We start from the raw sequence: 27614 nt of genomic DNA, 5'->3' as shown, positions 1-27614 counted from the left end.
ACTCAGCTCTCCCTCCGTGGGCCAGCAAGCCCACCACAGCCACCTAGGACCATGGCCCGTGGCCCAGCAAGCCCACCATAGTTGTCTGTCGGCATCTAGCTCCATCTTCCACGATACAGCTCTCTCTCTTGGGTCTAGGAGTTTCTCGGAGCAGGGACCCTGAGTCCAAAGGACACGCTCCACTCCAGACTCTTCTTCTTGACAGTAGTGAAGTCCTCCCAAACCTCTGTGCAATTGGCCCTTGTGTAAGCCTCTTCTTGTCAACTTCCTCAGTGTGACCACAAATCACTCAATTTGCATAGTAAACTGATTAATCCCCTTGGTGGACCGTAAGTCACTCAATTTGCATAGCTAATCATTCTGTGGGAATTACAAGACCATAGCTAGAAAGGCCATATAAAAGCAATCCACCGCACTGCATGAGGCACGCATTTTAAGGCATCTGAATACTCAGTCTCCACTGAACTGGGCTGGGTACACTTGCTAACACGTACCTATAACAGGAAAGTGTTCACACAGTCACAGTTCTTAGTTACAAGATCTTAATCATGATGAATACCATTTTTCCACTTTTTTTTAGCGTGTTGAGGCTGAATTAATATTCTCAAATAAACGAGAAATACTAAATCATTAATTTCTTCATCCTAGCTGTGGCTCTGCATTGGCTTTGATGATTTCACCATCCTTCTTTTTTTAAGGCATAGCGAAGCCTCACCGTTGATGTTCACGAGTGTGAAGTTCTCAATGAGAAGGCTTTCTCATTACGTCTGCTCCTGGGTTCTGCCATGTGGATCAGGAAAAACAATTCACACTGTACAGTGTTCATGAAACAATGAGCTCCAAGCTATCAGCATACCACAGAAAAGGGCCTGGGCCTTCTGGTCCCTGGAGATAACATCACCAGTGTGTTGCCGGAAACAGAGCTGCCAACGCTGAGCTAGACGTCATTGCAAAGGAACCTGTCAGTCTGGCCTTGGGCTAGCCCACATGCAGACTAACCACTAGTGCCCCTCGGCCAAGCCTCAGAGGGAGTGGAGGGTCCCAGATGAGGGAGAATCAGGCCCACGGAAAAATGAGGAGATACGGAGGCCAAACAGAGGGTGATCTTCCCAGAAAGGTGTAACCTGAAGGAAAACAGCATACGTAATAAACCAAAAAAGCCCAGCGACCCTATAAGGACAGAGTAGAACTGCCCATAAAGTTTCCAAGTAGCACCTGACGGATTTGAACTGCCGACTTTTCGGTTAGTAGTGGTAGCTCTTAACCACTACGCCACCAGGGTTTCCGCATACTCAATAGTCTACAAAAAAGTGAAAGGCTTTTCTGAGTATCCCCTATAATTTGGGGGCACCTTCTGAAGCCAGAACGGAGGTAAATGTATTGGGGGGTAAGGGGAATTAAAAAAACTACTTAATAGCTCAGGAGCCCTGGTGGCACAAGGATTAAGTGCTCGGCTGCTAACTGAAAGGTGGACAGTTCAAACCCACCCAGCAGGTCCAAGAGAGAAAGACTGGCAATCCACTTCCATGAAGTACTGCCAAGAAAACCCTCTGTCACATGGGGTCGCTGTAAGTTGGAAGCGACTCAATGGCACTCAATGGGAACAGCAACTTAACAATTCACAAGCTTGTGAGATACATTACCCAAGAGGTGACATGAGAGGCCGGGGGGAGAACCTATTTAAGAAGGGTTTAAATGAATTTATGGAGGACAAGATCCACCGGCGGTAAAGAATAATGCAAGTAATAACGGCTAACCTTCGTGAACGTGTGTTCCGTGCCACATCTTGCTGTGAGTGCTTTTCCATATTAGCTCATTTAATCCTCATACACCCCATTAGTGAGTCCTATTGTTTTAACCCCTAGTTGTCTGAAGGAAGGTAAATGATGTTATAGCGAAGCCCCACCTGAAAGAAGGATAGAGGATCCCTGTCCCCCCTCTGCCATTAACCAGCTGTGAAACCAGCAACTCACTCCCCTCTCTGAGCTTTCGCTTCCTCACCAGTAATATAAGGCACCTCTTAAAAAAAAAAAAAAACCCCAAACCAGTTGCCATTGAGTTGATTCCAACTCACGGCAACCCCCACAGGTCACAAAGGAGAACTACGCTTCATAGGGTTTTGAAGACTGTGACCTTTCAGAAGCAGATCGCCAGGCCTTTCTTCTGAGGCACCTCTGGGTGAGTTTGAACTGCCAACCTTTCAGTTAGTAGTTGAATGTTGAACATTTGCGCCACCCAGGGACTCCACCCCCTTCTAGCTCTAATACAACACACCCAGAGCCCAGACTGGGTGCACCATCCATCTAAACAACAGGGGACATTTATTATGTTTCTAATATTCGTTATGGCGAAAAAAAAAAAAAAAACCCTTTTCATATACTACTAAGCCATCCGTTTATAACACTGGAAACTGTAGCATAATCACAGTTATAAAGTCTGTAATGCTTCAATATGTCATAACAACATGCTGAATTACAGAGAAAACTGAGACAAAAGCATCGCTTTTGCCTGTTTATTGGAATATTCCTCATTCTGCTCACATTTTCAAGGGATAAAAAAATAAAGATGCATATTTTCCCCACATAATCTTCTATCATAACACGAGCTCTAGGGTCCCGTCCATCAGTCATCCTGATTCTCTCACCCTGCCTAGCACGGCGCCTTGCTCACAATGGAGGCTAAAGACATGACTCTTCACTGATAAACTGCACAATGTTTACAATTGCCAAGGTAGACACAGGGTTAAATTAAAGGGCCAGCTGGCCAATGGCTGTCAGAACTAATGACTCGCGAGCCAACACTCTGCTTTTTGTCTTTAGATCCTCTTTCCCCAGTAAGCTTTGAACCCTATATCAACAATATTTAAACCCAAAACCTCAAGAGAAAGGAAATCGTAAACATGCAAAATAATCTCCCCATCTTCTGAAAACAATTTCCTTTTCTGCATGATCTCTCAGTAGCTTTACCATGGGCTCACTCCATGCAATTTGTTCTGAGCCTGTGATGTTTAATCCTTTTCTGGGTAATGAGCCCACCTGAGAACCTACTGGAAGCCAGAGACCCTGGTGATAGTTAAGGATGTGTGTCGACTTGGCTGGGCCATGACTCTCAGTGGTTTGGCAGTTATGATGTAGTTTGGAAGTTGTGTGGTGATGTAATTTGGCAGTTATATAGTGAGGTAGTCATCCTCCATTTTGTGATCTGATATCATCACTTCCATGCTATGACCTGATGTGATCAGCCAATCAGTTGTAAGGGGAGTTTCCTCCAGGATGTGGCCTGCATCCAGTCTACATGGACATTCAGGCAAAGCTCGCTGGGTTTTGCTCTGGATCCCGCATACCACCGGCCATCATCTGACCTTGGGTTCCTGGGACTTGAGCCAGCGGCCTGCTGCATTGCTCACCACCTCACCTGCTGATCTTGGGTTCATCAGCCCCTGAAGCTACGTGAGTCAGGAGATACCTCCAGCCTGACGCCTGACCCGTGGACTTCAGACTTGCCAGCCTCTACATCAGACTTGCCAGCCTCTACATCAGACTTGCCGGCCTCTACATCAGACTTGCCAGCCTCTACATCAACTGTGTGAGCCATTTCCTTGAGATAAATCTCTCTCTCTCTCCATACATATATATACACACACACATACATACACACACTTCACTGGTTTTGCTTCTCTAGAAAACCCAGCCTAAGACAACCCTCTTCACAGAAATGTACACACAAGTCTCATGAATTCCCAGAGGTGATGCAGTGGGCGTGGGAGGCTGGTTCACAGATCTCCCAAAGCTCATCCCAATGGGCACTAGGCCGAGAACCTTTAAGATGCACTGAACAGAGAAAGGTTAAGGAAGGGGGGCTAGCTCACACTTGACTTGGCCACTGCCTTCTCTGTCGGTCTGGATGAGTCTCTTCTTGACCAAAAAGGGCTGCAGGTCTCCTAACAGACCCCTCAGAATGACAGCACAACTAAACCTAGGCACGTAAGTCACTCACAAACGCCTCTATTTTAGCTTAAAATATTGGAAGAAGAAGAAAAAGAACAAAGGAAATGTTTCAAATAGGAGAGAAGAAATTGCCCAGTAAAAAATAAATGTGACGTTAACTACAAAATAAAATCCAAGATGATCTCCTATTACTACAGATACCAGCCCGTCACTTCTCTGCAGGATAACTCACCATAATAATTTAATATTTATGTGACCTAAACCGGGGTTGGGCCCCCTGGGTGGCCTGGGGAGCAGACTTGCAATTGATTTTTAGTGGCTAGCTGCTATAATGGAATAATGAGCGTGTCTAGCAGGAGGCTGATCAGGTTAGAACAACGTGATAGCTCTGTAATTTGGAAGACTCTGCAATTTTGAGTCTCCAGGTCTTCTTTGGACCCCACCATCAATATCTGCATGTAGTCTGAGCACAGCAAACCTTGGGAAACGTATGTTGAATGACTTAATGAAATACATAAATAAGTAAATAAACAACTTGTAGTTGCCTCCCACTGAAATCCCTGGGAGGTGCAAATGGTTAAGTCTTCAGCTACTAACTGAAAGGTCGTTGGTTCAAGTCCACGAGAGGTGCCTTAGAAGAAAAGCCTGGCAATCTACTTCCAAAAGATCACAGTTCTTGAAAACTGTATGGAGCACAGCTCTACTCTGAGACACATGGGGTCGCCATGAGTCGTAACATACTCAGCAGCAACTGGTTTTTCTCAGCCACCTCACACACACACATCATACACACACACAACAGTGGTTTCATGCAGCTATGGCTGTTCCTTCCTCCCCTTCTTCATAAATTCCCACTCTTCCTTCAGGTCTCAGCCCTGGCCTCATATCCTCCTGGAAGCCTTCCCTGACCTAACCTGGCTGGAGTAAGAACTCACCTTTGGGTCCCCATAGCATCTTGTCATTGGAACTGACATCTGTCTTCCTTTGGTATCCCATGTAGATGGAGCTCCTTGAGGGGTGGGGTTCTGTCTTGTTTGTATTTCTACTCTTAGCGCCTAACACAATCCTTTGCACATAGTAAGTGCCTAATATATTTGTGGTGAGTAAATGTTAGAGTGAATGAAGATAAAAAGCTGGAAAGGCTGCATCACTTTCTCACCTGAGGAGTGCAAGGCCACGTTGGAATCCCCTTCAGCCTAAGTGAAAAGGTCAGACACTCCAGGTACCACCACTCACCAAGGGTGAGATTTAAGTCAGTGCCAGACATCAACCCTCTCATTGACCTCCCAGCCCATTCCTGGTACGGTTGTTGACACCTCACCCAGGTGTCAAAAGCAAGAGGGTAAGGGGTTTAGAAATGATAAAATGCTTGGCTCGACAATATCTGTTATTCAGATAGTAGCAGGTCTTGGCAGGCGAACCTGGCTGTGGAGTCCTTCAAATCCCTGATCAAGCTATGAGCACTTGACTGAGACTGTGTACAACTAGGAGCCCTGATGGCACAGTGGTTAAGGGCCACAACTGCTAACCAAAAGGTCAGCAGTTCGCCATATGATCCAGCAAACCCACTCCTTGGAATATATCCTGGAGAAATAAGAGCCATCACACGAATAGATATATGATCACCCATGTTCAACGCAGCACTGTTCACAACAGCAAAAGGATAAAAACAACCTAGGTGCCCATCAACGGACAAATGGATAAACAACTTATGGTATATTCACACAATGGGATACTACACAACGATAAAGAACAACGAATCCTTGAAACATCTCATAACATGGATGAATCTGGAAGGCATTATGTTGAGTGAAATTGGTCAGTCACAAAAGGACAAATACTGTATGAGACCACTATTATAAGAACTAAAGAGAAGGTTTAAACACAGAAGAAAACATTCTTTGATGGTTACAGGGGGTGTGGAGGCAGGGAAAGGGGTATTCACTAACTAGGCAGTACGTAAGAATTATCTTAGGTGAAGGGAAGGACAATACACAATAGAGGGGGGAAGTCAGCACAACTGGACTAAATCAAAAGCTAAGAAGTTTCCTGAACGCAACCAAACACTTCAAGGGATAGAACAGCAGGGATGGGGGTCTGGAGACCATGGTTTCGGGGGACATCTATGTCAACTGGCATAACAAAGCTTATTAAGAAAATGTTCTGCATCCCACTTTGGTAAGTTGTGTGTGGGGTCTTCAAATCTAGCGAGCAGCCATCTAAGATGCATCAATTGGTCTTAACCCACCTGGCGGAAAGGAGAATGAAGAACACCAAAGACACAAGGAAAATATTAGCCCAAGAAACAGAAAGGGCCACATAAACCAGAGACTCCATCAGCCTGAGACCAGAAGACCTAGATGGTGCCTGGCTACCACCAATGATCGTTCTGACAAGGAACACAACAGAGAGGCCCTAACGGACCAAAGAAAAGTGGGGTGCAGATCTCAAACTCTAGTAAAAAGACTAGACTTAATGGTCTGACTGATACTGGAGGGATCCCAGAAGGCATGGCCCCCAGACTCTCTGTTAGCCCAGAAATGAAACCATTCCTGAAGCCAACTCTTCAGACAAAGATTAGACCGGACTCTAAGAGATAAAATGATACTGGTAGAGAGTGTGCTTCTCAGTTCAAGTAGATACATGAGACTAAGTGCGCAGCTCCTGTCTGGAGGCGAGATGAGAAGGCAGAGGGGGACAGGAGCTGGTTGAATGGACACGGGAAATCAGGGGTAGAGAGGCGGAGTGTGCTGTCACATGGTAGAGAGAGCAACTAGGGTCACATAACAATGTGTGTATAGATTTTTATATAAGAAACTGACTTAAACTGTAAACTTTCACTGAAAATTCAATTAAAAAGACAAAAAGAAAAGCAAGGGAATGAGCAACATAAAAGTCAGGATAATCATTACCTCTGGTGAGGAGGGAGGGGAACATGATGGGGGAGGGGTACACAGCAGCTTCTAAGGGTTCCACTTGATAAACTAGATGGTGCATACACAGACTTCATTTTATTATCCCTCTTTAAACTGTAAACATATATTTTAAACACTCAAAAACAAAATAATAAAGTCTTCTATTTGTGCTAGGGAAAAAAAACAAAAGGTCAGCAGTTCAAATCCACCGCCCGCTCCTTGGAAGCCGTACAGGGCAGTTCTACTCTGTCCTACAGGGTCGCTATGAGTTGGAACTGACTCGATGGCATCGGGTTTATGTACACCTAAGGAGCCCTGGTGGCACAGTGGTGACCCACCCAGCTGCTAACAAAAAGGTCAGCGGTTCAAACCCACCAGCCACTCCACAGGAGAAAGATGTGGCAGTTTGCTTCCATAAAGTTCACAGCCTTGGAAATCCTACGGGGCAGTTCTGCTCTGTCCTATACGGTCGTTATGAGTCAGAATCAACACAATGGCAATGGGAATGTTCGTCTTTGTGTGTGTGCTATGCTTTGAGAGATAACAAACAAGTGGAAAGCCTAGTCCCTGTATCAAAACGCTCTCAAGAAGAACTAGGAAACCTGACTAGTCCTATGAACATTAAACGCATTCAATTGGTAGTTTAAGGTCCAGTTTTACAGGTAAGCTTAAGTTGTATCAAATAATTAAGGATCAACTACTTCTGTTCTTATATAAAATATTCCAGAGTATATAAAAAAAGGGGGAACATTATCCAACTCATGTATGAGTTAGCATGACCTTGATGATAAAATCTTACAAGAACAGTAAAAAAAAAAAAAGAAAAAGCCCACTGCTATCAAGTCAATTCCTACTTATAGCAACCCTATAGGACAGAGTAGAACTGCCTCCATAGGGTTTTGAAAGGTCAGCAGTTCAAACACACAAGCTGCTCTGTGGGAGAAAGATGTGGCAGTCTGCTTCCATGAAGTTTACAGTTTACAATAGAAACCCTATGGGACAGTTCTACTCTATCCTATAGGGCCACTACGAGTTGGAATTGACTCTCGGCAATGGGGATGTGCGTTTACGCGTGTGTACTGTGCTCTGAGAAATAAAAAGAAACAAGAGGGAAGCCTAGCCCCTGCCCCCAAGGAATTTACAATCTGGCTGCAGAGGTCTGACAGGAGGTTTTACTCCCTCAGTCCTTCACACATTCATTAATCAGCTGCTGTTGTTATTAGGAGCCGTCAAGTCAGCCCTAACTCATAGTGACCCTATGCACAACAGAACGAAACACTGCCCGGTCCCACGCCATGCCCGCAATCGTTGTCATACTCGAGCCCACTGCTGCAGCCACCGTGTCAATCCATCTCATTGAGGGTCTTCCTCTTTTTTCATTAGTCACTAGACAAGTGTTTATTGAATATCTAGAACACATACAGTGTAGTCAAGAAAAAAAAGACAAAATTAGACTCTAGCTTTAAGAAACTTACGTTACTAAAAACACAACAATAATAATGATGAAGATAATAAGGGTAATGATGTACTGATGGAGTCCCTGGGTGGTGTGAACAGTTAACACGCTTGGCTGCTAACCCGAAGGTTGAAAGTTCAGTCCCATTCAGAGGTGCCTCAGAGGAAAGGCCTGGAGATCTATTTCAAAAAAACCCTACGGTGCACAGTTCTACTCTGACACACATGGATCGCCGGCTGTTTTTTCACAGACTGATGGTCAACACCTGCTGAAGTCTGACTGTGTGCCGGGCACTGTACTATGTGCTTCCCACGTATTAACGCATTCAAGCCCCCACTGCAGACCTAGGACGTGGGTATTATCTTTATCACCATTTTACAGATGAAGAAACTGAGGCACAGACAGCTTATGAAGCTTGCCCCACATATGATGCAACTAAGCCATAGAATGGGATTCGATCCCAAGTGATCTGTCTCCAGGCCCCTTGTCCTTAGTCACTACCTTTAAGTGCCAAATGGATGACAGAGACCTTCTTCTTCCTCACTGCTAGAACAGTGTAGCTGGGCTGGATGCGGTGCGTCCACAGGCTGGTGAAAAGACATAAGGGGACACAGCACGTAAAGCAGGTGCACGCTCAGGAGGAAGCCGGTGGGGACCCAGGTGCAAGCTTCCTCAAGGTCCTCTCAGTCCCTACTCTGCCCAGAAAGACCCTGTGGGGGTGCCAAGGGCTCCATGTAACCCCCTAGACCGGATCATCTTCACGGTTCTCTGCAGCTCAACACACCATGAGTCCAGAGATCTGAGAGGTCTAAGCAGAGAGGCTGCTTCCAGCGTGGGAGACGGGGGCCATCTGAGAGGTTAGAGAAGGTTGTGGAGGTGACAGCTAAGCTGCCTCGTATATCACAGGAAGGATCTGTGGTGGTAGAAATGAAACAGAGGGGGGTCCAGGCCCAGGAACAGCTGTGTAAGGCCAGCTGGAGATCAGAGGAGAGTAGCTTGGGGCGAACGAATGAGTGGGTTCAGCAGGTCTTATTTGAATTTTGCTCCATAGTCATTTTTCCAGGTTAATCGGAGTGACATCAGGTTCACTCCAGCGAATCCTGCTGACTGTGCCAATTGTGCAAACTGGTCCAGGGGGACTAAAATCACTCACTTCTGACACCGAATTGTGTGGTGAATAACAAATCCCACTCCACATGCCAGCTGTGTCCTGTGGGAATCTCAGCTTCCCTTCCCTGTTCAGTTCAGATGCCAGCTGCCCACGCAGCCCTCCGCTCTCTCAACCACGGATACCAGCCACAAGTTCGCAAGTCCACATGACTCCTTCCACTTCAGACCAGGGACCCCAAACCTAAAGTTTTCCTTTAACTCCCTCAAGGTACCAGCCACAAGCCCAGGAATCCATACAACTTTCTCCACTTCTGCCTACCTGGCTCCCCCTGCTCATTTGGGTCCAATAATTCACTGGAACAACACACAGAGCTCAGGGGAAATACCATACCTGAGATAACAGCTTTAATATAACAAAAAGGGTTGTAAATGAAGGAACACAGAGGATGAGGTCTGAGAGGGGTCACAGCATGAAGCTTCCATGTCCCAAGAAGGAATGTGCTACCCACTCCCATGCAAGGTCACCAACCAGGAAGCTCCTCTGAGTCTCTGTGCTCAGCATCATTATTGGCCTCACTGAGTGATCAGAGAAGATTACAACACGGCCTCTAAGGCTATTTGACATTGGACCCCCAGGTGGTCCCTCTTGTTCTAGCGGGGGCGGGGGCATTCATTAGCTTCAGATGTTGGTGTGGCTAGAAAGAATTAATAACAAGGGTTGAATGGCTTTCTCAATAGGCTATCATCAGCACATCCTCTTTCTTCTGGCCACCTAGTTCTTCAGCTTTGGGACAGGGTATGCATCTTAACCCAGTAACAGTACTGAAAAAGTAAAGTTTAAATTTAAGTTTAAGACCTAACAAGAAATGGGCTTGGTACAATCTTTTTAATTTCAGGGGAAGCTGGTTTATGCTACATCACCGAGAACATGACCCAGTTTAGCAACAACGTCAACACAGCAGGCATTGAAGCAAATGCCAAGTATTAGAAGACCAAGGCACACAGGAGGTAACATGCACACGAACCACATAGCAAAGTCAAGGTAGAGACTAGCAACCGTCTCTACTTTTGATTAAAGACCCTGGTAACCACACTGCATGGAATAGACTGAAAAAGAACAATTTTAACAGCAGCAGTAACAACAGACCAACAGGACCAGCCCTTGACTGCGGCTGCAGATCTCTATCCAAGGTGCAACGGTAACAGCTACAAAGATAGAGCAGGTTCAATCCCATTTTCAGATATTCTTGTGTCTGGAAAGGAGCCTTGGTGGTGCAGTGGTTAAAGCACTCTGCTGTTAACCGAGAGGTTGGTTCAAACCCACCAGCTGCTCTGTGGGAGAAAGATGTGGCAGTGTGCCTCCGTAAAGATTTACAGCCTTGGAAACCCTATGGGGCAGTTCTACTCCATCCTACAGGGTGGCTATGAGTCGGAATCAACTCCATGGCAGCGGGTTTGGGTTTGGTTTGGTTGGGCGTGTCTGGAGGGCCCCCAAAGAATTGGGTCTTCCTTCATCTGGAGATGACAGAAGGCAACAGCTCTGTGTGCTCATTACCATGTAAATGAAAACTGCAGCAGATTTGCAGCAAAGCCACTCTCCAGGGGATAAACGCCTTGCTACCTAATAAAACCATACAAGACCCTCCTCGATTAATGCAAAGCCCATTGATCAGACTGCACTTTAAGGACCCTTCCCCCCAGTCAGATCCCATTGTTCCAGGAATCCACTCATGCCAAGGTCTGAGGACAGCCAGGGGCCAGAAGGACCCTGAGTGAGGTGCCCTGGGCAGGCAAACAGGCTGTTGTCCTGAAGGGCTCTTAGGCTGCTGGAACGCAGACGGAGGATTTCCAGGCATTCCCCCAGAGGACCAGGAATCCCAGCTCTCTAGCCCACAGGCACTCAGAAGCAACATCCCACCTGCAAAGCTATAAAGAGATTCCCAAGAATTAGAGACAGCATGCAGCTGGAAGGGAGAGGAGGCATTCGGCAAGGATAAAGCACTTAGTGACTCTCTGGATGCAAAGGCAGTTAGTGACTCATCCTGCCGCCCTACCTAAGCCTGAAGATGCTGGTCCACTGTGCCCACCACTTCCAGCACCATAAATGGCATGCAGGTTGGGGGGAGGCAGAGGGAGGGCCACATGGAGCGATGGCCTCCCGCGTGGGCTTCGGAAGCACCCAAAATACATCATTTGTCGGCCACATGTGTGTCATTTCTTTTTCCAGAGGCACATGAAAGGGGCCGACTGGGCTTGGGCCAACAGCTATCGAGAAGTCCTTCTCAATGGCACGAGGACCTTCTCCATGTACATATGTGACTGCTGAGCGCACCATCAACGGCACAAGGACCTTCTCCACCTCCGTATGCGACTGTTCTCTGATCACGCCAGCAGCAGGGACGGGTACAGACTGGCATATCCCATGTTGCCGCAGAACAGCTGTTGCAGCTGCCTGACATCATATCCACACAGAACGAGCTTCCACAGGGGTCAGAACCCGCGCGGGGAGGCGTCTACGTACTGCAGAGAGCATCCCCTCCCTCGTTTGGTTCTTAGGGAGGCAAAAAGCACAAATGGCCCTAGATGCTGCGGAGAGATGACGCCTTCTAGACAGGCACTAATAACTCTGCTTTGTATTTATAAAATGCCTCATCTCCTGACAGTGCCTCCTGTACCCTGTATCCTCCGGCGCCCCTGGGAAGTGTAGAGGAATGACCCTTAATGGCCCTGATTTACAGACGAAGAAACCAAAGCATGTGGAGGTTACATGGCTTGTTTCAGAGGTGACAGAGATGGTCACGGGGGTGGGGGTGACACAGGAACACTGCCCGACAATCACATCTTTGAAGATTAACCGACAACCTGAGAAGACCGAACCTTTGAAGGACTCAAGGATAGGGCTACCACAGGATTTGTGCAGAAAGGAGATGCCTCCGAAGCACTGAGCACACAGAACTCCCGGCATCCCCAGGCGTAGGAAATAAGGGGCCTCAGCAGGGGAGGAGTCCCACAGCCACCACCACTGTCCTCAGGTACCCAGTCCCTTCGGCTCAGCATCCCCAGTTCGGGAAACACTCAATTCCCTCGGCTACCTTGTGACCTTGACAAGCTCTGGTTCTGCCTGTTAGCCCTGTCCTCCCAGTGAGGGCTAAAAAAACATTCCGACTCTCCTGCAGTCAAGCCTCCAACAGCTCTGTGGAGATTCTCCACTGCCTGGCCACAGCCTTCCCCTCTCCTGGCCCTGTTGTCCTTTCCTTCCAGTTGGCAAGTACATCCAAAAGAGGCTGGGTGCCAGAAGCCGTTTGAGATCGGCTGCTAAAGGCTGGCAGTTCAAATCCACCCGGTGGTCCACGGAAGAAAGGCCTGGGGATCTGCTTCCATAAAGATTACAGCCAAGAAAGCCCTATGGGGCAGTCCTACTCTGGAACACATGGAGTTACCATGAGTCGGGGGCCGACCCGATAGCAGCCAACAATAGGTACATCCAGAATTCAAACTACTTGGACAAGATCCAAATAACAACAAATTAAGCAAGTGAAACCCTGCTCCCAAACTGGAGTGGGCAATCAATAGCCAGGTATCAAGTATTTGCTTTAATTTCCAATACTGATTATCACCATGACTCCTCAGCCTCCCTACTGGCTTCTCCCATTGCCACTGAAATGTGGCTGTTTCCTGGGCTGCACCCAGGAACCCTCTGCTCCCTCCACAAGCTCTCCCTGGGGAAGCCCAACCCTGCCGCAGCTCCCGCAGCCCTCTCAAGGCAGATGACACACGAACCTGAGCCTCTAGCCTTAATCTCGCTCCTGAGCACCTAACCAAATTTTCAACTGCCTGGTGGACAGATGGTGACCAAATGGATGTCCTGCAGGCATCAGGAGCCTCCTGATCCAAAACAAACTCACCAGCTTCGCCTCCAAGTGACCGCTGCCGTGGAGCCGCACCGCTCTTCCTTTTCCACCATCCGCACGTCCACTCAGCTGCCTGGCCTCAGTTAATTCTCCTTCTTTCATGTCTTCTCCTTCCATTTCTTCCTCTCTAGTTAAAGCCCTCATCATGTCCCTCCTGGGCCAACACAATGGTTTCCTAACCGGGCCCACTAGAATATAAATTCCATGTGGGCAGGGTCTTCTTGCTGCCTGCTGCATCTTCTCCCCCAGCACCTCATAAAAGCTCAGCAAAAACTCAGTAAGTAAAGGTCTCTCTCCCTCTTCTCCATTTTGCTAAGTTCTTTTCTAAAACCAAGGTCAGACCATGCATGCCCCTGGAAACATCTTTTGTAGGCTCCCAGTTGCCTCCAGTGTAATGTTCGAATTCCTAAGCATCATAGTTAGCTGGGCATATGGGCTCAACTTACACTTCCAGCCTCTTCTCTTGTCTCTTCTCAACGTACTTGACCTTGCTAAGGTTGCCATGAGGAACCCTGGTGGTGTAGTGGTTAAGAGCTACAGCTGCTAACCAAGAGGTTGACGGTTCGAATCCACCAGGTGCTCCTTGGAAACCCTATGGGGCAATTCTACTCTGTCCTATAGAGTCGCCATGAGTTGGAATCAATGCAACGGCAACGAGTTTGGCTTTTTTTTTTTTTTAAGGCTGCCCTGAGGGCAGGAATGATTCAGGGGTAGAATTCTCACCTTCCATGCAGGAGACCCAGGTTCAATTCCCAGCCAATGCATCTCACATGTAGCCACCACCCGTATGTCAGTGGAGACGTGTGTGGTGCTGTGATACTGAACAGGTTTCAGCAGACCATCCAGACTGACTAGGAAGAAAGGACTGGTGATCTACTTCTGAAAATCAATGATCACAAGGGTCCGATCCCTAATGGATCATGGGGATGGCGCAGGACCTGGCAGCATTTCCTTCCGCTAAGCATGGGGTCACCATGAGTTGGGGTCAGCTCCACAGTAGGCTGCCCTGAACTACTCCTTGTCATCGATGCATACGCTTTCTCATTGTGAGTCTTTGCTTATGCTATCTTCTCTTCTGAAAAAAATCACCTCCCAAAAGCTTCTCTGTCTAGAAAATTAGTTTATTGTTCAAGATGTAGTTCAAACGTCATCTTATTCACTTCCCCTACTCCTCCTCCCTCCTAGCTTCTCTGTGATAAATCTCCACCAACCATAGCATATTACGGCCAATTAGTTCTATGGGGCTACTGGGCTCAAACATCAGTGGCTACCTACTGAATGTCTATACCACACCTCTCCCTCAGCCTGTGCCAGTCTGTATTATTATGTATTCACTATGCTATGTCCTTTAGGACAAAGGAAGTTCTTAGAAGAGCTAACCCGGGCACAGTCAATGTCGCAACCATTCATTATCAAGTTTGTTGGTAAAGATGATGCTACCTCAAACAGTTATGGAACATCCCCCCATTAATGTATTTGCTTCTTGTAACAACCATGAGAGGCAGATGGGCCAAGGATTAGCACCACTTCACAGATAATGAAACTGAGGCATCAATTAAGTGTCACTCAGCCAGGAAAACTGGCCCTGCGTACTTTCTACTGGATCCTACAGCTCTCCAGCTCTTTACCTTGAGAAATGAAAACATATCCACCAAGTCATTACTAAAAGCAAATGAACTAAAATGTGAAAACCCTGGTGGCATTGTGGTTAAGAGCTATGGCTGCTAACCAAAAGGCTGGCAGTTCGAATCCACCAGACACTCCTTGGAAACCACATGGGGCAGTTCTACTCTGTCCTATAGGGTTACTATGAGCAGGAATCGACTCGAGGGCAAAGAGTTTGGTTTGGTTTTGGTTTGAACAAAAAATAGAACTACCACATGACCCAGCAATTCCTCTCCAAGGCATATACCCAAAGGCCTAAAAGCAGAGACTCAAACAGAAATTTGTATACCAATGTTCACCGCAGTACTATTCGCAATAGCCAAAAGGTGGAAACAACCTAAATGCCCACCAACAGATGAATGGACAAACAAAATGTGGTCCATAGTACAACGGACTGCCTCTTAGCCAGCGGGAGAAATGAAGTCCCGATACACGCTACAGTACGGCCGGAGCTTGAAGACATTATGCTGAGTGAAATAAGGCAGTCACAAAAGGATAACTATTGAATGACTTCACTTACATAAAAAAAATTTTTTTAAAAAAGAAAAGACACATGTATCAAGACCAAAGTTTATTAGTTGTTACCAGAGGTGGGAGGGAGGGGAAAGGGGGGGTAGTTAACAGTGATGGAAGGATTGCACTGATTAAGGGTAGGATCACACAGACGATTATTTTAAGTGCTATCAATAAGCTGCACACTTGTAAAAAGTTGAACTGGCAGAAGTTCTATGATATATTTACAACAAAGATAAAAATAAAAGAGTAGCTGCCGAGGCTGCTTACGTACAACTGAACACCTCATGGGATTTTTTTCCTTGGTTTGGAGGTTAAGGGTCATGGTTTCACGGGACATCCCAGTTAACTGGCCTAATAACGTGTTTAGTGCTTCTGTTCTGCCCCCTAGTTCGCTGAGTAGTGCCCGGGGTCTTAAAAACTTGCAGGCAGCCATCCAAGACACAACAATTGGTCTCTATTCACCTGGAGCAACAGAGGAAGGAGAAAAGTCAGGAACAGGAGGAGGATATGAAATGTGTGGCTAACTTCCTCCATGAACAACTGTCTCCTTTGCCATGAGACCAGAACTGGACGGTGCCCCGCTACCATTACTGAACATTTTGATCAAAGGTTCCATAGAAGAATCCTGATCAAAAGGGGGAAAATGGAGAACAGAATTTCAAATTCACACGGACTCTAGACTTTCTGGAGTCACAGAGGATGGATGAACCCCTGAAACTATTGCCGTGAGATACTCTTTAAACTTTAGATCAAAAACATCACCTGAAGTCACCTCAAAGACCGAACAATAGTTTAGCTTAACCAGTAAGATCTGCCTTCAACATTACGCTCTTTTAAGAACTTATCTCTATGGGATCGAATTGACAACAGCAACTCGAAAGATTAGATAGGAACCTTAGGGGCAGTGAGTTTACGTTAATGGCAGAGGAACAACTCAGAGAAGGAGGGTGAGAATGGCTGCACAACTCAAAGAATGTAATCACGTCACTAAATTGTACACAGAGAAACTACTGAATTGATGTATGTTTTGCTGTGTACATTCTCAGCAACAAAATAAATAAAATTTAGGGGGAGAAAGCAAATGAGCACCTTTCATCTACAGAGGAGCAGGGCAGACAGAAGGGTGATAGGAAAAAAACCTGATTTCCCCTTGACAATCTGAAGGGAAAAGTCTCCAGGCAAGGTCACATAGGGATTCGAGCTGTATTGTTCTAAACCAGATGAATTCCAAGTTTCTAAAATATCACTGCTCCAGCTGAAATGTGTAAGTATAATTTAAACATAGCGGCGGCCTCAGTCAGCCATCGAGTACATGCTGTCATATGACAACCCAAATATGCAGATGCATCCCCAAAAAGAAACTGCTAACTTAAAATGCATCCCTGAATCGATGCTAACATCAAGACACGGAGTTCGTTAACAGCAGTCTAATTGAACTGAGAGCCTCTCACCGGATTAACCCTTTAAACCTATCAAATTTCTGCAAAACAAGCAGATCCTGTTGTTTCCCACCTGAAGAAAAATCAGAATCTTCTGACTTGAAGTGTTTGAGGAAGCCCAAAGGATTCTCCCTCCACATACTGAGAATGTGAAAACCAGCAGGATCAGTAACGATGCCATAAGCACACAGGACTTAAAGAATCCCCTTAAGAAGGCATTTCTTTCTTCCTTAAAAGAACCTTCCTCTTACCTGTTCCCCCAATTCAACTACATCTATCTCTTATAAATGTAATCAGGCCCAAGAAATAAGGTCTTTGTGTATTTTGTTATTCTGAGGAAAAGCAACGCAGAGCATGAGAGAACCTCCTTGTTCAGCTCCACTCTCACCTGCTAATTCCAGGAGATAAGAGTCACCAATTTCTAACAGAAACAGGAGATAACCAGGTAGAACCTTCATTTCCAAAGAAGCTCATTCTTACTCATCCTCTCTCTTTCCAAGGCCAGTCTACTGAGATAATGATGAAATGATCATTGATGAAGTTTACTAGGCTCTGCAACTCCTCTTACCTCTCAGAACCAAAACCCATTCCTGGAGACTGAGCGGACACTTGACGGAGATTCACACCTGGGTCTGCCTACAGCCCCACCCTCCTCGGGCTTGCCGGTCCCTCTCTGCTCAGCACAGCACAGAGGCTCCTCCACCACGGTGCTCCCAAGTTCACTGTCACTTTCAAACAATGTTAAGAATTATTTTCTTTTACTTCTCTGGTGTTCCCAGATTACCTCGTTTAAGATTAATAGTAAAGCAATTACAACACTCTCAATTAAGAAGCTACTTTAAAATGCACTTTTAATTCCAATTTATGAGCAACTCACTTAATTATTTCTATTTGTTTTTCTTCTTGAGTGGATAATTTCTTCTCTCTCATAGCAACGCAGCCATCCTTTTCTTAAAGGAGGAGAAACAGTGGGGCAAATTCTTCCCTAAGGCACAGCATCGTAAGTTCTCACCAGCAAACACCATTTTCCTAAAGAGCAGAATAAGCGACTCCCAGCGTCATAAGCCATCAAATCAGTTGCTCTTACTTCAAACTGAAGCTTTTCGAAGGAATTTCTACTTGTGCTGAGGAGTTCCTGAATGGTGCAAATGGTTAAGTGCTCAGCTGCTAACCCAAAGACTGGCGATTCGAATCTGCCCACAGGCACCTCCAAAGAAAGGCCTGGCTATCTACTTTAGAAAAACCAGCCATTGAAAACCTTAGGGAACAGAGTTCTACTCTGATACAAACAGGATCTCCATGAATCGGCATCAACTCTCCAGCAACCGATGGTTTACTTTAGTTCACGGTCCTCAGATACGATCCTCTCTCTTAGCTTCAGGTACACACTAACTAGGGTGTCATCTCCATCATACAACTGAAAAGACAGGCTTCAAGTCTGGCCCAGAGTGATCAAGATGACAGAACGGACTCAACAGGCCTCGCTCTTGTCCTTGCTCTCTAACTGTTTGTGGAACCCTGCGAGATCAATCTCAGTGAGACCGAAAAAAAAGGAGGGAAACATCATCTTCCTTATTGGGTTGTTAAGAAAACTAAAGGTGGTGATACACGTAAAAACACCGTGCCAGCTGTGGCACCCCAGCACGCATCAGCAGAAGTTATTACCCTGCTTGTCCAAATTACACAGAAAAGAGCCACTCCAACAAAGGCGATCACCACGGGAATGAACGGTTCAGAGGACCATCACAAGGGGACGGTCATGGTGGCGGCTGTCACTCTCACTCTCAGAGCGTCCCGGAGACCAGCCATGTCTTTACTCACACCTTGCCCTGCAGTGCAGGGTGGACTGGGAGCAGGGAAAGTCCAGTTCTGACCACCTTCCTCAAAGGGCTACCACCTGAGCAGGGTCCCGGGGTCCCGGCCCCTGACCTTTCCTCACTCAGATCACCAGCTTCCAGAGCTCTGCCTTCGCTTTGTCTTGGGTTTGGGGGATTTTTTTTCTTCTTGTGATTTGCTTGCTTGTCTGTTTGTTTCTTATTTTTGGTCACAACACAAAAGAATTTCCTTATATCAGGGTGGGGAGAACCAAGGTTCCGAGACATTTGATAATTGCAGCTTAAAGGGAAATGTCTGGATGGAAATAAATGGAAAGGAAAAAAAAAAAATGCATTTAGGGATCAATGCTATTTCCACTCCTTGGCATGATCCGGGAAGGGCTTTTAATTAAAAGAAGGATAATCTGGGTCACCACGCCTCACGTACTAGCTGGGCGGCCCCGTACAAGTTGCGTAATCTTTCTGTGTCTAAGATTCTCTTCTATACAAGGAGGATAAACAGCATACCTACCTCCTACAGGTGCTGCAAAGGTTAAACGAGTTCGCGGAGGTACAGCAGGGAGAAGAGTGTGGGCACTCGGTGACACTCTCTGTTTATGATTATTACCAGCCATTTGAAAATCTGTATCAATCACTCAGACGCTGGCCATTTTAAAACTCCCTATCTTTTTTCAATCACCCAGGGTTAGGAACAGGTGAAGCACTTGTTCCTGTGAGAACGGACCAATAAACCAATGTCACCTCAACCTCATAAAGATATTACAGTCATGAGGTTAGCTCCCTTTCTTAAACATCCAGGGAAAATGTATCTGATGCATGGGAACACACACCTTACTGTCTGTCCTAGATACTATGGCTAGTTTTGGGGCCAGGTAAACAAGTAAGAAAGCCCATTCTTCTGACCCTTTCCCTCATATCACAGGCTGTGGTCCCAATTACGTATTTAGATACATTATTGTTATATGTGGGTATTTTCAATTATAAAATACCAATGTGCTTTCAAAATAAGGCAAGGATAACAAGAAGCAGCCTGGAAAATCACTTTTCTCATCAGTATCACTAAATAAAACTAAATTTTAAACTAAATTAAAAATGTATGTGAAAAAATAATTTTATGCAAGTTTCCTGTATTCCAACTTTGGAGAAGAACCTGGCCCTTACTTACATACTTACTCATGAGCAAGGACTGCAACCACTTATACATGTATCCCGAGAGCATGCAACAGACACTCCACGGAAGACCCAAAACCCAAACCCACAGCCATCCAGTCAATTCCAGCTCACGCAGCGAACCCACAGGGTTTCCGAGGCTGTAATCTCTACAGAAGTAGACTGCCACATCTTCCTCCCACAGAGCTGCTGGTGGTTTTGAACTGCTGACCTTTCGGTTAGCAGTTGATCTCTTTAACCACTGCGTCAACAGGTCTCCTCCCACAAAGGACAGATGGATAGAAAAAACAGAGCCTGCCTTACCCAGAATGCAGAAGACATTGAACTCCTAAAATCACACAATCAAACAATGTTGTTATTGTTTTGTTGCCATCAAGTCGGCCCCTGACTCACGGTGACCCCCCGCACAACCAAATGAAACACTGCTTGGTCCTGTGCCATCCCCACGATTGGTCGGAGATTGGATGGCCCCACCCAGAGGCCTTGCATCAGCTGATTTTTTGGAAGTAGTTCACCAGGCCTTTCTTTCTAGTCTATAGCTTTGTCTGGAAGCTCCACTGAAACCTGACAGACAGGTGGTGGCTGTACATGGGGTGCGCTGGCTGGGAAAAGAACACGAGTCTCCTGTATGGAAGGTGAGAATGCTACCACTGCCTTGTCAAACAATGTTAGTGAGACAGAAGGCACTGAGTCAAGAAGAAGTCAACTCGCCCAAAGCCACGTAGCTATTCATGGCAGAGGCTGAACTTGAACTCAGTCAACCCAATAAAGAACTCAAGGTCTTAATGCCATACCATAGCTTCCCGTCTAAGGGCAAGCCTCCTTGGTCTCTTGGAAGTTTTTGAAATATGCCTCTGACAGTAGGAGCAGAGTATAATTTAGGTGATTTTCTTCATGTATACAATCAATATCTACCGGAGAGAGATTTTCACCTACACTCGTCCACACTCTCCGGAGTTCAGGAATCACTGGTTCTCTCTCCAACTTGCTTCTTCAGGCCTCTAAGACAAGAGCTTTGCTTCTTGCTGTGTGAAATCCTTCTCGTGAAATCCAAAAGCTTTCAGATTTCGCCTTGTAATTAGATCAAAAGTCTTTCCATGCGCTTATTTTAAGGTGGCCTTTTGTGGAAGAAACATAAAAGTTTGAGGAGTTGGGACTCTGCTTACAGACTGAGTTCAATACAGTTTGAAATCATGCTTTTATGCACAGTATTGCATGAAAAGCTTACACTCTACCACGTAAGAAAACTTTTCTTAATAAAACTCCAAGAGACTAGCATCTCCAAATCAGTGAATCATCCGGAAGGTATTTGTTCCTGCCCAATGGCACACAGCCCAAGGCTGCAGCCACATGGCCCATACATGACTAATGCCATAACTTGGGTGTGCAGAGAGGGCAGCCAGACTGGGGGGGTTGTCCTCAGTCAGGGACTTGGAAGCAGAGGAAGGAAATGCAGCATAACTCAATGATACTACATTCCTGCTCCACGCCGTTCAGGGCGCCCCCGCTGCCTCCTGTGTGACTCCTCATGGGGGCTTCCAAGGACCCTTATGATAAGGTTCTAACCTATTTGTCCTCTTACCCTACTTGGTCCACTGCAGGTATACCATGTTCTACGCTAACCAGATGATCCTCCGATCTCAAAACGGTCCAACCGTGTGTTACCCCCAGGTCCTTATACAAGGTGTCTCTCCCTCTGAGATGTCCCAACTCCTGCTTTCCTCAGGTCCCAGCTAAGTGCTCTTCCCTGGAGCCTTCCCTGAGTCTTCCTCCAACCTCCTGGACCGCTTCTAATTGAATGTGACTGCAATTGCCACAAAACACTTGCACTTTTACAGCTCACCCAAGGCACTTGTTTTCCAGATGGTACAGCCATAATTACAGGACACTGGTAGTTCAGTGGAAGGAATCTTGCCTTCCATGCAGGAAACTCAGGTTCGATTCCCAGCCAGTGCACCTCAAGCACAGCCACCACTTGTCGGTGGGGGATTTTGTGTTGCTCTCATGCTGAACAAGTTTCAGCAGAGCTTCCAGACTAAGACAGACTAGGAAGAAAGGGCTATAGAACTACTTTTGAAAATCAGCCACTGAAAATCTTATTTTACCACGGTCCAACCCCATTATGCTTGGGGTCGCCGTGAGTTGGGGGCCAACTCGAGAGCAGCTAACAACAAAACATGGCAGTAATTTGAGTATCTTTTTTCTTCCTCTCAGCCAACATTAGCTAAGCATCTACTAGTAGCATCTATGGTCTGACCCTGTGCTGGGTGCCTGAGGCATGAAAATGAATAAAGTGAAGGTCCTTGCCCTCAGTGGGTTTACAGTCTAGTCAATGAGCCAATGCTATGATGGAAGGTTATACCTAGGGTGAGAGGAGCCCCAGGTGAAGGGAGAACTTACTGACCAGGGAAATATAAAAGAGATTATGTCAGGTTTTGAAAAGAAATTATTTCATTGGGCAAAAAATGCAGAGTAAACGATAGCTCTAAGTAAAAGGACTATTATATCCAACAGAACTGGGCACACGGTGAAGATGGACACTCAGTAATATTCCCAGAGGGAATGAAGCAAAGGGCCCAAGATTCAGGCATTGTCTCAGCCCCCTCCCTGCTACTACAGCCTACATTTAACCCACCCGAGTTCTTCTTCATCCTCATTTCACAGATGAGGAAGCTGAGGCTTCCAAGGCCCTGAAGCTATCAAGGCGGCAGAGCCAGGCCTCAAATTCGGCCCTTGAGCCTCTGATAATTTAGGGATACGCCAATGAGTTCACCTTCAAGGACCTACTTGTACAGCAAACTTGGCTCTCTTCCTGCAAGCGCTCAAATACCCAGCCAGCCTCTGGTAACCAGTATCAGGGTGGAAAAGGGAAGAAGTAGCTGAAACCATGCTCCATGCAGACTCTGGGAACAGTGGGTCCTGGGCCTCCCTAAAGACCTGGCATTAGTCCTCTCAGGTTATTTGGTCTCAGAGGCCCCAAATGAGAGCGCTTTTTCCTAATTTACAAAGACAACCTGGAGAGAGCCACCCACAAGTCACCTCAGGCTACCTCAGGCTCACGAAAGCTCTGGAAGGGCTCCAAGAATGGAACTAAATCTCTGGTTTTCTAGGACATCACATTTTGTTTTTGATAGGAATTCTTTTTCCCCTTTTCTTCGTCTGATCATTTTCTCAATTTTCCCCTTTCTAGTGCAGACTTTTTCTATAATCCTTGTATTGGGCACATGCTATTTTTCTCCCAGCTGAGACTATTGTATCTTGCTATTGTGCTGTTCCTTTCCCACTGAAAGCAATCAAAAATGAAAATCCACATTTCAGAAAGGTCTATTAAATACGCACCTTTTTGTGGATGGAAAAAAGAAAGTGCCCTCCGACGGCTGGTTTTCAGCTCTGCGTCTCACCCAAAGATTGGATACTGGCGAGACCTGTCCCCCGTATGCCATTTGAGTTTGGTAATTGAGAGTGATGGCAGAAAATCCGGAATAAGAACCAACTTATTTTAAAGAATGCCTCAGTCTAAAGCTTTCCTGATCAAAGTATGGTCTGTGGACCACTGGCAAAAGCCTCACCTGGTGCTGGGTAGAAACGCAGTCTCAGGCCTCACGGCAGAAGGGAATCGCCATCTGCCTTTTCACAAGATCCCCAGGTGACCTGCGTGCACGTTAAAAGTTTTAGAGGCACAAGTCTAGAGAACGCGAAGGTGAATCTGCTTTTATTCCATCCTGGAGCTTCCACGTGGGTTTTTTTCCCCAGAATAATGAAAATCTTTGTATAATAAACTCCATAGGACACTCTCCTCCACCCTTCTCTGGCCAAACTGTTTATTCATAGAGGAATTCTGAAACGATCAATATTCTTCTAGAAAGAACACTCTCAGCCTGAAAGTCTTTCTTCGGTGGATGAGAACCTAAAAAGAAAAAGCGCTGAAACTGAGGGGCGAGAGGCAGCTCTCACTTCGGCCCTCCTCTTCAAGGCTCCGGGCCTTATTGTTTGATGTGTACCCCTCTGAGAAGAGAGGGATAAAACATGTGCTGCAAGAAGCTCACCGAGCCCTGGTGGCACAATGGTTAAGAGCTCAACTGCTAACCAAAAGGTCAGCAGTTGGAATATACCAGCCACTCCTGGAAACCCTATGGGGCAGTTCTAGTCTGTGCTATAGGGTCGCTACGAGTCGAGATGGACTTGACAGCAAAGGGTTTGGGTTTTATAGTCTGAACCTCACGGGTGACTGACATGAGAGGGAGGGGGTTGTGCTGTGCACCAAACGCTGAGATCCTTTAAGAGGATGCTCCGTAAACACAAGCGGGAGGAGCCCAGAGCACAGCCTTCAAATCCTGCAGGGCTCTACTCAGACCTCACACGGCCAATAAGAACTGCCAAGTCCTAGGGGGATGAGCCTGTCATCTACATGGGAAACATGGATCAAGAGGATGGAAAATCATATGCGCCTGGCTTGAGGGAATGAAAGCTAGAACTGGGAGACAAAAGAAGAGAAGGGGGGAGGAAACGGCCCAGCCCTACTGAACCCTGCCCTGCCCACCTGTGCCCCCCCATCCATGAAGCAGAGCTAACATCTAGTGCAGAACAGAGCCCCGGTAAGCTTCACATTTGACCGTGTTTTTTTTTTATAAGGAGAAAGCCTGGCTTAGGAACATTTCTCTGAAAATAAGAGTACCAAAAAAGCTACCGCTTGCTATAAAACAAAACAAACACCAGGTCCCCAGGCAAGTGTTTTTTCCACTAATTCCGACAGGTGTGGGCATCACAACATCTCTGTACTATGGACAGATCTCTAAATGGAAGGCCTGTGGTACTGATTACTCAGTGTTAAAGCCCAACTTGTTATTCACCCCCCTCCCCCCGCTAATTCTTCAACTTTTCCATCTTCACCTTCGAATTCCCTGAAACAGCAATATTTTAAAACTTTAAAAATGGTTTATTTATATAAATCAATACTTGTTTTTCCACCATTTATAAATTACTTGAATATCAACAGTAGTAGTTCAGCTCCTGAAACATGGTTCTGTCTTTTTAACAGGTCCACATTTGCAAGACCCACGGACAGCAACGATGAATGGAAGCCAGGCGTGGGGTAAGGAGACACTCAGCCTCTGAAATTCCCATAGAAACTCCATGTGTCCTCCTTTACCAAACCAGAAGGTAGCCCCCTGCCCCAGACCAAGTATGTTGTAGATTAGACGCCTTCAGTGGCTGAGGCTATCAATTTTATTTCAGCTAACTTCCCCTTCACAGGCGAGCACTTGACTTTTTTCCCCCGTGTATATCAGACCTAGATAGGCAACGCAATTTTCCAGACACACAACTGAAGGAAAACCTCTGGTTTCCCTCCCCACCCCCAACATGCGCAGACATGCTGGCACACACCACCTTCCAAGTAAAGGGAAAATGAAGAGAAAGTTAACTTTCAAATAAACCTGTCCTTCCAACCAGCCATGTTGTCAGACCCTTCTCGTTCACAAACGTGGCTCCTGCAACTCTCGCCTAAATCCAGGTGGGGAAACCTGGCCCCTGTCTGCTGAGGGCACTGGCAAGGGTCAGAGGTCCACAAACACACGTGAACCACAGACACACCACTCTTCTCCCCTTTCTCTCGGCCGAAGTGAGAATAACGAGCCAGGCTTTGTTTTTTGTTTTTTTTCCTTCCAAGAAGCCAGGGTGGGCGGCTGGCGGAAAGTCACAGTCAGACTGTGGGTGGGCGAATATGTGCGCCCACGGAGGAATCTCAAGGAACTCCGCGGGTTCTGAAGAGGGTAGTCTCAGGCTGGCACACAGCGACCCTCGGGCTCTCAGGTACTCCTAAAGTCTGGGTGTGTGTGAGTGGGGCAGGGCTCTCTGGGCAGCGCGGCTTCCCCTCCCCGCCGGGGCTGTCCCGCCCCCGCCCCCCCGCGTCCCATTGGTGTCACTCACCGCCCGTGAGCTGTGCAGGGCCGAAGCACAGCGCCAGCTGAAACCACAGGATCACGGCCAAGAGTCTCTGGGGGGACTGAGGCTGTTGCTGCTGCTGCTCTAGAAATCCATCTCCATGGCTCGGGTTCATTCCATGATACATCTTTCATCCACAGAGGGCATCCGGCTTGCAAGAGTCTGCAACCAGGCGCGGAACACGACAATGCCCCAGGCTGCCGGGTGCCCGGAGCCACGCTCCCCCTCCTCCGCCCGGGGCCCCATCCCCGCTCCTCCCCCGCGCGGCCCCCGCCCCCTTTTCCACGGCGAGCTCCCCGCCCCCCGCGCGGAGGACACTGAGTAACAGCCGCCGTGGGATGCTGCGCGCGCCGGAGGAATGGAGGAGGGGAGGAGGGCAGGGGTTCGCGCACACTGGCTCTGCGCCGGTCCCCGCAATTCGGCGGTTGTGACATGACAGGAAAGTCTACAGCCCTCCCGCATCTCGGGGCTGAGCGACCACTTTTCCCTGGGCCTACGCATTTCACTCTTGCCAATCTCCCCGTGCGGCACCGGGCCCCCTCGCCCCCAGCTACTTCTCTGGCTTTCCCCGGGATCGGGATGGGTCCTATTGCTCCAGTCCCCAAAGGGATTTCTCTGCGCGGTCCCAAAATCCCTTCCTTGGGGAGCCAAAGCAGGCAGCAACTCCCGGCCCCCGGCCTGCGCGCGCCTCCCCGGGAGGGAAAGCCCCTTCCCGGGCTCCCGGGCTCCCGGGCTTACCTGTGGGTCTCATGCAGGCAGCTTCCTGTCCTCCTCCGCCTCCTCCCCCCGCCAGTCTCACCCGCATCTGTGCGCGACCTCTGCTGCCGCCGCGGCGCGAGCCAGCCAGCGAGACGGAAGCCTCGGCGGCGGCGGCGGCGGCGGCGGCGGCGGCGGCGGCGGCGCCCGGCTCCCGCCCCCCCGCCCGCGCTCTCCCTCCCCGGCTCCGGCGGGCGAGCCGGCGGGTGCGGGCGGAGGACAGCAGCCCGGCCGCGCGCCCCCGAGGAGGCGCCCGCGCGCCCGGCACCTGAGCTGGCGAGCGCGCGCGGCGGCGGCGGCGCGGAAAGGGGCGGGGCGGGGCGCGGAGTCCCGGGAGCGCGCGCGGGCACGCGCCTCCGCCGACCCAGCCGGCGCGGCAGCAGGGAGGAGGGCCCGCGAGGGCGGGGAGGGGCAGGGACCCGCGCCGCCGCCGCGACCAATGGGAAGCCCGCGCGCCTGCACCTGTCGGGGCGCCCAGCGTCCTGCGCCCGCTCCGGCACGCACGCGCGCGCACGACCGCGGATGCCCCGGCCTGGGCACTTGCCGGCGCGGCGCGCGAAGGGCTCCTCCTGGGACTGCTGCCGCGCAGGCGGCCCCATCGGGGCGGAGAGAGCGCGCGGCCCGGCCGCCTGCCCACCGCACCCTCGCTACTGACGGGGCGGGGTGGGGTAGCAATAGCGAAAGTCTCCCGTTTTCCCGCGGTAACAGCCCGCGCCCCTGCCAAGGCTCGGCTCCTTCCCCTGGCGCCGGAAAGCCGTCCCCAGGAGGCTGCCCCCCACCCCCACCTTTGGCATTTTCCTGTTTGCGAGCCGCTGGCGTTGTGCGAGAGCACGCTTACCCCATCCCGGAGGTGCACAGACCCCTCGGAGCCTCGGCGGGGAAGGGAGCCCGGGGACAGGAATCAAGGGGCGATCGGAGCCCCTGCCGAGGGTTGGGGGCGGGGCGGGGCGT

At 48.2% G+C, this 27614-nt stretch overlaps 1 protein-coding gene across 1 annotated transcript in view; it reads right to left on the bottom strand.

Annotated features, from left to right (window-relative positions):
* Nucleotides 1-26943, bottom strand: part of SUSD4 (sushi domain containing 4) — a 165291-nt gene extending 138348 nt beyond the window's left edge. Inside the window, exons 1-2 of the mRNA XM_064276853.1 lie at nucleotides 26646-26943; nucleotides 25893-26069 (exon numbers count right to left, since the gene is read on the bottom strand). Of these exons, the coding sequence (XP_064132923.1) occupies nucleotides 25893-26034 (142 nt within the window). The 5' untranslated portion in view covers nucleotides 26035-26069; nucleotides 26646-26943. The remainder of the gene's footprint in view (nucleotides 1-25892; nucleotides 26070-26645) is intronic.
* Nucleotides 26944-27614: the final 671 nt, after the last annotated feature.

The sequence above is a fragment of the Loxodonta africana genome, chromosome 25 (assembly GCF_030014295.1).
Source record: "Loxodonta africana isolate mLoxAfr1 chromosome 25, mLoxAfr1.hap2, whole genome shotgun sequence".
Lineage (NCBI taxonomy): Eukaryota > Metazoa > Chordata > Mammalia > Proboscidea > Elephantidae > Loxodonta > Loxodonta africana.
The sequence above is the reverse complement of the archived record's forward strand: the minus strand, read 5'-3'. Positions and strand labels throughout refer to the sequence as shown.